Source organism: Argiope bruennichi, chromosome 2, assembly GCF_947563725.1.
Source record: "Argiope bruennichi chromosome 2, qqArgBrue1.1, whole genome shotgun sequence".
NCBI lineage: Eukaryota > Metazoa > Arthropoda > Arachnida > Araneae > Araneidae > Argiope > Argiope bruennichi.
In genome coordinates, this window is record NC_079152.1 from 14000915 (window position 1) to 14013947 (window position 13033).

Below are 13033 nucleotides of genomic sequence, written 5' to 3' on the forward strand. Positions count from 1 at the left end.
ACAAGTGCAATCTATCGGAGTCGGAAAAAAAGTTACTCTTCCAAGAAGAGACAAACTTTAATTTCGATGGTTGTCTCTTGTAAAATGCTCCCTAACGAGCAGCGAGGAACAAGAAATAGCGATTAATGCGGAGTATTTTTCTTCATCAGGAGGGACCCACGCGAGTGACACTTCCCAGATGCGCAACGAGTTGCGCAATTCATAATTCTTCATTAGGAGAACCCTTTTTCTTCGGTGCTTATCTATTCGTGATAGGTTGGGCCGCTTTGATGACAAACCGTTCCTCGCGACGCCATCTTTGGATTAGGATCAGCTCGTTTCTGTTTTTCTTAACCCTTAAATGCGTGATTTTTTACTTTTAATAAATAAAATTTGAAATTAACCCTTTAAAGGGCCATTTTTTTCTAGTCATATTATGTTAAAATATTTTTAGACTTTAAATTAGAACAAGAAAAGGGATTCATTTAGCTTATTAGATAAATTTAATTTGATTCATTAATTAATTTGGTTCATTAATAATTAAGCAACAAATCAAGACACATCATTTTGTGTGCGATAAAGAACTGAAGCATCTAAGTTTCTGTCTTTCTAAAAAAGTTTGTCAGAACTTATGCCAACCTACATAATTTCGTACAAAGATTGATAAATTTGGTGGGAAGCATATTTCGCACGGCCCTAGAAAGGGTTAACCGAGAAATGGATGTTGTTAATGGAAAAATACCAAAAAAAAACCCTCACATACGATTTTTTTTTATTTCAAAAAAACATATTGTATTTCTACATTATCATATATTTCTACATAATCTATCTGATTGTGTGAATATATATTAACACGATAATTTCAAAACGAAGAGAGATAAATAGGTAAAATTCGGTTTACAGATTTAATATCCACAGTGTAAACGCCTGCCAAATATTTAGCCAAATCCAATCACGAGTTAATAAGCTGTCAGGCTGCAATTTCACAAACAAGTAAAAGCGATAATTTAGAAATGCACTGTTTAAATATATTAAATTCAGTATGGAATTTTTTGACTACAAGTGCAGTTTTGTGTCAAATCTTTGTTTCAGTCGTTTGAGGAAAACGCGTCTAAAACACAAATTCGATTTGCGGATACTATTAACCACATGGTAGTGATTTATCGCCAAGAACGACACGATAGATTCAATAAAAATGCTAAATTCACGTCAAAAGTGAATGTTTCATGATTACTGTACTCCAGTGCCATGTAAGTCATTCTCTGGTATGATAAGATTCATAGAGAGAATGCAAGAAAGTTTTGAGGGGACCACTCACCGGAGGTTTAATTAAATTTCATACGCTAATTACAACAATTTTTTTACTATAATGTGAAAATTCAAAGTAATTTCATTGTTTGATTAAAACATTCATTCGTATGTTTTAGACAACTTTGAAGTCAAGATTTTAAAAAATTACTTTCTTTGGGCATAAACTACAAAGCTGGATGGTCACTTCCGATTTTATTTTAGCATTTTCAGTCTTTAACACATATAGTTAGATGTGACAGAATGATTATATTAACGGCTTAACTGTTTTGCCCCAATGCTATACGTGCATCGATTTATCGAATTTTGATAGTTGTTAGCAAAAAATAAACCATTCATAACGATTATAATTCAATATTAAAATTAGTTCGAATACATAGATAAGTCAAGTATTCAATGGATTTTCATTTGAATCAAAAAAGAAAATATTCCGAAAATAGAAGGTGTCATATTAGATGCTAAAGAAAATAAAACAGTTAAGAGGTTAAATTCATATATTTCCTAATCTTGTGGGAGAAGATTAAAGTTTAAATTAACGCATTTTATATTAGTAGTTTAACATTTGTGAAAGCCATATTTCGGCGAAAAGGCTGATCTAATATCATCAGCGCGAGTGGTCTTTCCAAAACTTTCTCGCGCGTTCTTCAATAAAGATGTTATTTCCCTAACTACTCCTTTTCCAAAATCAGACCATTAGGCAAGCCCGCCATGCTTTGATTACCATTGGCGAGCAATGTCGAAATATATATCTTCCGAGCGAATCTAGCATTTTTACTGAATCTCTCAGGCAATGTTTGGCGATTAATCGCTGGCATGTGGTTAAGGCACAAGTACTAGAAAATCGAAAATGTTATACTGCACTCCTTTCTTCAGACCGATCCCAACCAAAATTTGACATATAATTACAGTTGTTATAAAATCACATACCGTTACTTTTAACCGCATGCCAGAGTTAAATCGCCAAATAACTCGCCAAGGATGGCCCGATAGATCCAGTAAAAATGCCAAACTCATATCCAATCTTAATTTTTCGTAACTATTGTACGCCAGTGACTTGAGTCAAGTGTTCTCGGGCTTAAAAATTTAACGAGGGAATATGCGAGAAAGTTTTGTAGAGACTACTCCCGCTAGTTTCATTGTACCACTTCTCTAAAAAATTGTTTACTGGCCTGGATAGAATCTGTGGTCTCTGTTTCAGAAAGTCGCGTTCACTTTTAATCCACAAGTTCTATATGCAGAAAATCATTTAAGTTGTCAAGAGTTCAGAAATATGCGGTAATCCTTTTTGACAGATTCATTTTGCCGAAGTTTAAAAATGAGGTTTGCTTTGAGCACTCGAAACACCTATCGCATAATTCAATCCTTTAATTCCTGTGTAAGCAGCAGGGTGGCAAATATTTGTATTCCATTACGGAAGGGCAGATTAATTTGATGGCTACCGGCTTAATAGCCGGTGGGAAAGGGCTGTAAAGGGATTTCTTCTTTCCTTACAAAGTTTCTAATACAGAGTTAATGTAGTTGACTATGTTGCAAAGCCGACTTTTGACAAAAATATCAAATATTCTTTTTATTCGGTATTCTTAATTTCACTATAATTTTCCTTTTAAAAATTTACGTTCTCGTATACGATGTGAAAATATTGTAATCGACAAAAAATTCGACTTCCAAATTTTGACGGGCCGCGGTGGCCTGGTGGAAAGGTCTGGGCTTCGGAAGTGGAGGGTTCCAAGTTTGAGACCCGAGTCCTCCGAAGAACTATCGTGTAAGCGGACCTGGTGGATGCTAAATCCGTCGGGGTCAAACGTCCTCCCGCTAGTTCGGTGTGGAAGCTCGGGGAAGGGATACCAGCTCAGTCTCCATCATCATTATCTGACCGCCGTTCAGAAGTGCGAGGTCCTTTCCAAAATAGTGCTAGTTTTGCTTTAAAACGGGAGGGTGATGTAACTAAACGAAACCAAACTCGAGTTTTTAAAAGGAAAATTAGTCATGAAATTACAAATTTAGTCATGAAATCACATACCAAATTTCAATTATCTTAATCATTGTATCTGAATTATCGTGTTTGCATCCTTGAGAAAGTGCAAACTCAAATCTCTAGTTTTGGTCAAATTTTTGACTGATTTGTTTTTCAAAATTTCGCAATTATTTACATTATGGATGATAAGTCTGTGCACTAAATTTTATCTATCTAGTACTTTATGTTTTGTAGTCAACGTATTCATTGCACTCGGACAGCCGGACGGATAAACATACCATGAATGAATTTTGCTCCACATTAGAAATTTACTAATTTGGTGTAAGGACTATATAATAAACTTAGTTCGTGTGGGTCAACGCGTTTTGAATTATCTTTGTCACAGACAGAGAGATATAATACCAAAAATTCGAAATATGGATTCATGGAAGTGTCAAACGTATCGAATTCGAATTGTTACAATGCTTTTTCTTATGTATCCTTCGTATAAGAGAAAGAAAAAACTGTGCAAAAAATAAATTGAACGTTAACTGAGTGGATTAGAAATAATAAAATATGAGAGAAAATTAATTTAAACAGCAAAAGCAATTGCTACAATGTTAAAATATAGTGTTTAAAAGTTAGTTATTGCGCGAGCTGTTTAATTGATACTTTATGCTATATAATAAAACCAAAAATAAAAATATCCGTAGGAAAAAAAAAAAACTGAAAACTGGTTCCGACGTGCGAATACCAGGTAGGATTAAGCTGTAAAGCAGGTTTAATGTTTCTACAAAAAAAAATAGTTAAAAATCGTGCTTGGATCAACTTACAAAAATTTATTAAAAATTAAAGAAACAATGAAAGGAAACGGCATTTGTGTCACTAAAAAGCTAATTTGTTCAATTTTTAGATAAATAAAAATCATTTTTGTGCGGCGATGTGTTCTGAAATTTTAACTAAAGTTAAAATAACTAAATTCTAAATATTCCCCTAAATAACATATGCGCCCAATTCTGTTCGTACAGATTCAAAGAGAATAAACTGTAAAAGTTCAAACAAACAAACAAAGCATTTAATGTTATATATCTATAAATATAAGATTAAAAAACACTATTTTACATTTGCAAATAAAGCAAAATAAGTAAGTAAAGAATATAAGAAAGTTAAAATTCAAAGCAGCATTGTGAAATAATATGAAAATCAAGCGAAACTTTCTCTACCTAGCTTCCAACATTGCAAGAGAAACCTGCAGTTGAATATTTGCAGAAGCAGTGATCATGCTTTCACATTCATTTCAAAAATGAAGCGAATATATTGTTGGAAATTTCTGCATCTACTAATAATAACAGCGGGAATGATCATCAAAATTTTCTCACGTACTTTCTAATAAATGTGGTATCCCCCCTTCCACTCATAAAATTGTGGACTTGAGATAATAATACCGTTCTACCTAGCATTCACGGCCAAATAATATGAAAAATAACTTTTTGGAATATATTTAGCATTTTTTTTTCTGAATCTAGTGAGCGATCTTGCGCGATATATATATATATATATATATATATATATATATATAAATATATATATATACAGGGTGTTTATAAAGTCCCGGACCCATTTTGATGTTTAATAACTCGTAAAATAATAAAGATATAAACAAACTTATGGCATTTATTGATGGAATAACTCATATATTTTCCTTTTCAGGTTTGAATATTTTTACTTTTGTAAATATCGTCTGCACGTGTGGTTATTTTCAGATAATTTCATTTTCCAATCTAAATATCTGTACTTTTCTAAATATTGTCTGCTTATTAATTGCATTTTTCTCTCTTTTGTTTTTGGCAACTATTGCAATGTTATGTTTACTTTTGATGTGTTTGTTCTATGTAGTACTTTTGTATGTGATGTTTTATTCGAGTGGATATTAAGGAGAATGCTTACACCACAAGAGAAAGCACAGATTTTATGGTGGTTCATAGAAATGAAATCGATATTGCAAGCACAGAGAAATTTCAGAAGAATTTATCAAAAAGATCCTCCATCCAAAAACAGCATCTTGCGGTGGAAAAAGAATTTTCTAGAAATTGGAAGTATTTAAGATAAGAAACGTTCCAGACGTCCTTGCACAAGTGATTTTGATGTTGAGCGTGTCAGACAGACATTTTTTCACAATCCTAGAATATCTGTGAGATCAGCGGCAACAGAATTGGATATGCCAATTTCGACTGTGTACAAGGTTATTCAGAAAAAATTAAGACTGCATACATACAAAGTTCAAATTGCTCAAGTTTTGGTACCGAACGATAAGCTTAGGAGGATGGCCTTTGCAACAGATATGCTAAGGAGGATAGAAGATGCTGCTGATTTTCTGAAGAGCATAATGTTCTCCGATGAAGCATCCTTTCATGTTTCTGGCATTGTTAATCGCCATAATGTGCGCAAATGGCTCTGTGGATGCCGACATGCTTGTCGCTACCTGGCGTGAAATTGACTATCGACTTGATATTCTCCGTGCGACGAAGGGGGCACACGTGGAAGTTCATTGACAAGGGTCATGAAACTTTTTGAGTCTATTTAACCATTTATGTTATTAATTTTAATCTATCTTTATTATTTTATGAGTTATTAAACATCAAAATGGGTCCGGGACTTTATAAACACCCTGTATATATATATATATATATATTTATGTTGAGTCCTCGGTAGCATAATGATAAGGTCTCGGCTTCGGCACCGGAGGGGAGCCAAAATTCCTCCCAGTGTGGCATGGAGAGGGGAGTGCCAGTTCAGGTGTCGTCTTCGTCATCTGACCGTGATTCAAAATTGCGAGTTCCGTCCCAAAATAGCCCTAGTGTTGTTTTAAAACGGGGCGTTAATATAACTAAATTAAAGTATAGGATGAGTCATCTCTTTTTCTTCTCCGTACACTTTTCCCAAAGTTCGAATATGTCTTTTTGATGTCTTTTTTTTCAACCTATTGGAACAAAAACTTGACACAGAATTGGAATTGTCAAATATCATATAGTGCTAAATTTCCTTTATTTAAATTACAACGTTTTTTGAATGATGGAGTTTACGCGCATGCGAAAGTACAGATCGACGGCTGTCTAGACCCTTTTAAGAATGTACTCAAAATTTGATTCGTGTCTCTTTTAAGATTCTAAACATCTATCGGAATTTTATGTGCCTAGATCTTTTCATTTTGTAGCTATCGTGTTCATTTGTACTTGGACAGCAGGACAGACAGACTTCCGTACACAGAATTTCTTCCAAAGTTTGATATAATTTTTAAAATTATAGATAAAGACAATGTACCAAATTTTATTCGTCTACTATGAAGGCAGAGAATTATGGCTCTACCTCATCCACAAACAGGCAGAGAGTCATAATTCTAACAAAGTTTTTTCAAGAAATTTCTGCAATCTGGAGATGGGTCGAAACGACACTGTCCAATTTTTCGATGATTTAAAACTTACTTCATACATAGGAAAATAAACAAGCGAATGTGGTCTTCCCAAAACGTTCTCGCATATTCTCTAATAAATTTGTAGTGCCTGAAAACACCTTATATGACATTGATGTACAATATTTACAAAATAATAACTTTTGACGTGAATTCCGCATTTTTACTGAATGTATCGTGTCATCCTTGGCGAGTTACTTGGAGATCAATTCCTGGTATACTGTTAATAGCATTCGAGAATCGAATTTGCGTTTTAGACACATTTTTCTCAACCGATTGAAATGTATATATGATACAAAATTTCACTTGCAGTCACAAATTCCCATGCAAAATTTGATATATATAAGTCATTATGCTTTTGAATTTCGCGTTTACACTTTTTTGAAAATAGAGACCGACAAACAGCTAACCGGTAATTGGAATTGACTCAAAATTTGACGGGCGTACATACTTGTAGCGCAATTATGTACAGCTCATTACGATCGGTTATTCATATGGATTATATTTCCGGAATGATTAATGCAGATTATATTTGAAATTAAAATAACCGAAACTATATCAAGTCGACATATTTTTTATTCCATCACAAGCAACTGATGTTGCCACTTTTTAAAAAGACAAACTGGCAACAAAAACAAAGATAATAAAATAAAGATATAGCTGCTACATACTATAGATATTAAACCTGCGTACTGAATCCAGGTTTCTCTCTAGCTTTTTATCTATCCAGCTTTCTTCATTTTGTATTTATCGTGTTAACCTATATTCGGACAGCCAAACAGACTTCATCTGAACGGAAGTTGCACAAAATCGGACAGAAATCTACAAATTTGGCGTAATGACCATATACCAAATTTCATCTGTCTAGCTTAAAGCATTTTTGAGTTATTTTTGTGAATGATCGACAGACTGACATCTTGCAAGAATGTTTTTTCCGGACCAAGGAAGGTACGAAACTTGGAGATTCTTCAAAATTCCGATCTCGAATTTATCGACGATTACCATATTTTCTCTATATTTTGAAATAAGAGAAAGTAAAAAGTGGTTTTTCAAAATTAGAAGTTTAAACATATTTTATAGAGAAAATCATAAAAATCCAAATATCAGAAATTATTTAATTCCCATTTTTAATAGTCATTAGTTCAGATGCACCACTAAACATCACTTATCTCTGAAGAGTATTTCAAAATGGACCACATGACAACCATGTCACGTATTTGCGACAGATACTTTGAGCACGAATCGGAATTTAAGGAAGATGTGTCTGCCACTTTTTCCTGTTCAGTCGAAAGAAATACCACCCTCCTCAGAATGATTTCATTCTTAACCATCGACATCCCCTCCAGAGAATACAAATAAGTTACCAAGTAATCACGGGCTAAAAGACCTCACTGAGTAAATGTTGTGAAAAGAGCAATTGCAATATTGTGATACACAATATGGAACAAGGCTGCTGTTTTTTTATCATCCTAATACAGACAATGCCTATGCGGTGGGGAGAAAATTCCCTACGTGCCTGGAATTTCCGGAAAATTTAACGACTGGAGAGAATTCTCGTCAACGACGTACACGTGTCCAGGCCACTCCCGTGGAATAAAAAGGCCTGCTTTCTTTCATCTAGACTCATTTCTGGAAGAACCGTTAGTTGCAAATGCTTGCGACCGATAATGTCTTCTAGTCTTTTGAAGGAAGAAAGAACGGAAAAGAGATACAAGGTTGGGAACTTCCATTTTTTTTTATCTACAACATCCTTCCAGATATCGTCTGCCAAAACGAAAGGGGGCCGAAGTAGAATGGAGATAAGGTGCACCCCTCGCTTTCCGAAGGTTTCTTTAACGATTACGAGGGAGGTTGTTGGAGCAAGAAGAGGGGATTTAATTGCATTTGGATTCGGTGAAAATTACTTCAGGGGGTGCTCTAGGTGGGGTGGGAATGGGACCGTACTGATGCAAGAGTGACGACGTTCGGTTCTTGTAATTCGAGTTGAAATTTTCAATCGACTGGTCTTTTGTAAAGAATTCTTTAATGCATACTGCGTAGTCAGAGTCTATTGCAAATCGTTAACGCGGATCGGAGGACTCTTTTAATGTTTTATCGTTTCCGTACTTCCCATTGAAATGTTGCCCGTTGAAAAGCTGTTTTCTATTCATTCCGTAAAAAATTCGATGTCGGGTGTGTGACGAAATTCAATGATCCGTTCCAATATAGAGTGTGTTATTGTTATACAGATCAATATGAATGGTCCATTAAGAATTCATAATATTCGTCGCCCTTAAAGAGTTATTAATTGAGAAGATTTATATTAAATGTGTGAAATATTTATTACGATGGGAAAAGGCTGGCAAGTACAATATTGTCACTAGTCTAGTCAAGGTCACACCGTTTTGGAAGTATCGAATTTAATTTTTCTGACAACTTTGTATTCTTATGCTTTACTTCTTCTTAAAATTATATTCTTGCTTCTTCTTAAAATTACATTCTTGCTTCTTCTTAAAATTATATTATTGCTTCTTCACATCATTGTTTTTTACGTTATATTTATGGGATTAAAAAAAGAGAAATGGGCATGGTCTCCTCAAAATTTTCTCGTATACTCTGTTATATAGGTATTATGCCAGAGAACGCCTTGCATGGCATTGGAGTATGATAATTATGAAATACAAACTTTTGACGTCAATTTAGCATTTTTGCTGAATCTATTGTGTGATCGTTGGAAGTTTGTTTAAAAGAACAAATTTCGACAGGATTTGTTACGGCCGACGGCTGCCTTTATTATAATCATTCGTGTCATTCTCCAATTCCCCGAAATGGCAATGTTATGGATGGATGGTTCCCAGCCACAAAGTGGTTAGTCTTTAACCTTCCTCCTCATCTTCCCCTACATCTAGCATCCTATTTTACGAGGAGCAGGCCACTACTTTGAGGAAAGCTCCTCAATATTCTCTTTATTCCTCCAAATATTTCACGACAAAAGAAAAATTAAACACTTAAAAAATTGACTTAGTTTAGTTGAGTTATATTAACGTCCCGTTTTAAGCAACACTAGAGCTATTTCGGGACGGACTTCATAATTTTCAACCGTGGTCAGATGACGAGGACGACACCTGAGCTGGCACCCCTCTTCACACCAGCGGAAGGACGTTTGACCCTGAAGGATTTAACGCGCAACATACTCCCTTCCACGATGGTTCTTCGGTGGAATTGGGTCTCGAACTTGAAACCCTATGGCTCGCGAGCCGAGACCTTACCACCAGACCACCGTGGGTCCTAAAAAAATTGACCAAAAAATTGTCAATTTTAAATATTATGTCTTTCGGCGTTTTAAGATTTCCTGGCACCATTAGTATACTGTGCTTAAGTGATTATTTTCAACTTTTCGATTTTCAGTTAATTCCGAGAATTCTATACATTCCCTTAAACAATGATAAACCATTCCAATTCCTCCGCAGATACGTTTATTTCTTCCAAATCTTAGGAAGTATGCGGGAAAACCTCCATATCCTGATATAAATTGGATTATTAGTGGATAGTATTTTCTCATTTTTATTTCTGGATTATGAATAAAGTCACAAGTTATGTTCTTCGTGACTGGGCATTGTTGGTGACATGAAAGGACACACAAAAAAGAATTAAGGCCACTTATCTCTTTAATATACCATTGTGCGTAATTAATATGTGTAATGTACACATAAAGCCTTAGAACTGCCATCATTTTTATAATCATTTCCTGAATTAAATTCCTGCAAAATACGAAATTTTCCGGGGGGAGGTACTCTTATCTTGACTTAAACAGTGAAGCAATTTCAATAATAGAATTTTCCTTCATCAAGTAGTTAAAAAAAAAGTTCATTTAGTTCTGCGTTATATTGTTTCGTAAATATGCCTGATATATATCATACTAATCACCTTTGGCGATCATTTTCCTCGCTGGCAAAATTTAATTTCAAATAAATCTTTTGTGATCAAAGTATTTTAAGCATTAAATCATGATAGAAAAAAATGCCATATTATTTTAACGTTCAATTCATTGTGGACATAAAACTTTGCTATAGAATGAGGCCCAATGATAAAATGCCATGAAAGCATGACAGTGCGGACAATCTAATTTATAAGGGCACTAGCATTTCGTGATTCTCTAACTTTTTTATTTCCCTTTCATATTCTGACACTAAACAGAATAGACAATAAACAGAAGACAACAAACATCATCTTTCTTCCTTATCTTTCCACATTGAAGAAATATATTTGATAGAAGTATATTATATATTACATATTATATATTTGATAGAAGAATGAAAATTATTTTAATTCCATTAAAGTAATGAAAGCAATTAATGAAAATTATTCAAAAAATGTTTTTAATCGAAAAATTCATGAAAAGTTACACCTTGATGAAGTAGGAACCATTGTAACGATAATTTATAAATTTTAAAAAATCCTTAAAAATCTCATTTGTACAATATTGTTTTTTAAAAAATTAATGCAGAAGAAAAGAACAAAACCTTCCTTAATTTAATTGATTACTTCCTTTTAAAAATCACTCAGAGGGGCATGTTTCCACACACCAATGCATATATGTCTAAAATTTAGTCAAAATTCTAATTAAACAATTTGGCCTGTAGAGCGCCTACATACATATATTCTCTTTTATTACTAATTGAAATGTTTCAATAATCTAATATATAAAAATGAATGTTTTCTTGTTCGTATTTTATGCACTACCGTACCATTCATCCAATTGCGATAAAACTTTGCCAACTTATTGCTTGCATGTGCGCCAAGGTTATGGGCATAGTTCAATTATTAGCATTTATTTTGAACACAATAAAATTTACAAACAAATCGATTCACACATTTTCTATGGTTCAACATTATCAGTATTGATAGATCTGATGCGCGCAACTGTGAAATAGTCCATTTCAAACATGTCTATATATCAGCAGCAAGAAAGTTGTTTGGCGTATTCTGAGTTCATTTGGCGTATTCTGAGTTCATTTGGCGTATTCTGATTATTTTGGCGCATTCAAATTCACAGTCGTCATCCTAATGTTGTTCATTTTGAAAATGGACAAAGCGTCTATTTGAAGGCAGGCACTACATGGAACGTTGTTGCTGAACCAACACACACAACACTTACAACATTTTTTTGCTTTTTGTAAAGAAGATGTATTTCCCAAAACATTATTGTTCATAGATGTTCCAAAGTACTATATATGGAATGTTACATCTGAGAAATTCCAAGGATGTAAGTAAGGCATGCGTGTTGAAGGCTATCAAAATCTGTATTCATCGCACGCATTGGGCCGTATTTATACAGTACATCCAAATAATTCTGAGTGTTACTGTTTGAGAATGCTGTTGGTTAATGCCAAAGATCCTACATCATTTGCAAATTTGGAAACTGCCAATGGCGCGTAGGGTTTTTTTTCTTTTTCTTTTTCTTTGTCGTGTGACTATTTTAAACCAAATTTTTGCGCAGTAGCTTCTGAGGGTAAAGACTCCTGAGCACCCGAGGGCAGAAGTCTGACTTCTAGCTCAAATGAAGATAGCGCACACACACTCGCTTGCACAACCCCTTTTTACAGGGGGGGGGCTCATTCACGCTCCTCACAGAGAGAACACAAGGAAGAGAGCAACCATGCCCGAACCAGAACGCCTATATCTCTTGGAAGACGCGCTACCCTTAGGCCAGGACGCCGGCAATAGCGTAGAATGCCAGATCAATAGAGAAGCTTGCTAAAAGCTTCATTTGTTCGAAAACGACTAATTCTGAGAAACAACATTCACAAATGCATGTGCTAGCTGCCTTCTACAGCAATGCACTGGTACCAGTTAGTATCAAGATAAAACATTATTTAGCAGTCCAAAATATTTATGGAGTCACAATCAGAAATGATTCAATCTTCCTATCGTCATTTTGAAATCAATTGCTATTATCAGACTCTAAAACTTATATTAATGATCATTTGTGAATTATATTTTGTTTCAGGGTCAATCACTTCTACAGCACAATTTGGAGCAATGGCTAGAGATAGTGAAAACGCGTGAGCGCCTTCCAGAGTCCATTGAAAAGATGTTTGAGGACAGTAATACTTCCAAGGTGAGCGAACATAGGAATATGCGAAGTGCCAAAATTCTTTGAAATAATCTTTCTTCCGCATCATTTCAATATAGCAAGATATGGTATCTTGAATATATTCAAGAATTAATTACATAGCACATTTCACAATTTAGACAATTCATTTTGAATATTAAAATTCTTTAAAAAAAAATTTATATCAGCACTTACCGCAGTGTTCGGGTGTTCCTCTTAAGTTTATGTG

General features: G+C 34.4%; 1 protein-coding gene across 2 annotated transcripts in view; it reads left to right on the top strand.

Moving 5' to 3' along the window:
* LOC129960248 (brain-specific angiogenesis inhibitor 1-associated protein 2-like) overlaps positions 1–13033 on the top strand; it is a 263166-nt gene that overhangs the window by 224820 nt on the left and 25313 nt on the right. For both annotated transcript variants that reach the window (XM_056073523.1, XM_056073532.1), the window contains one exon: positions 12700–12810. In XM_056073523.1, coding sequence (XP_055929498.1) covers positions 12700–12810 — 111 coding nt within the window. The remainder of the gene's footprint in view (positions 1–12699; positions 12811–13033) is intronic.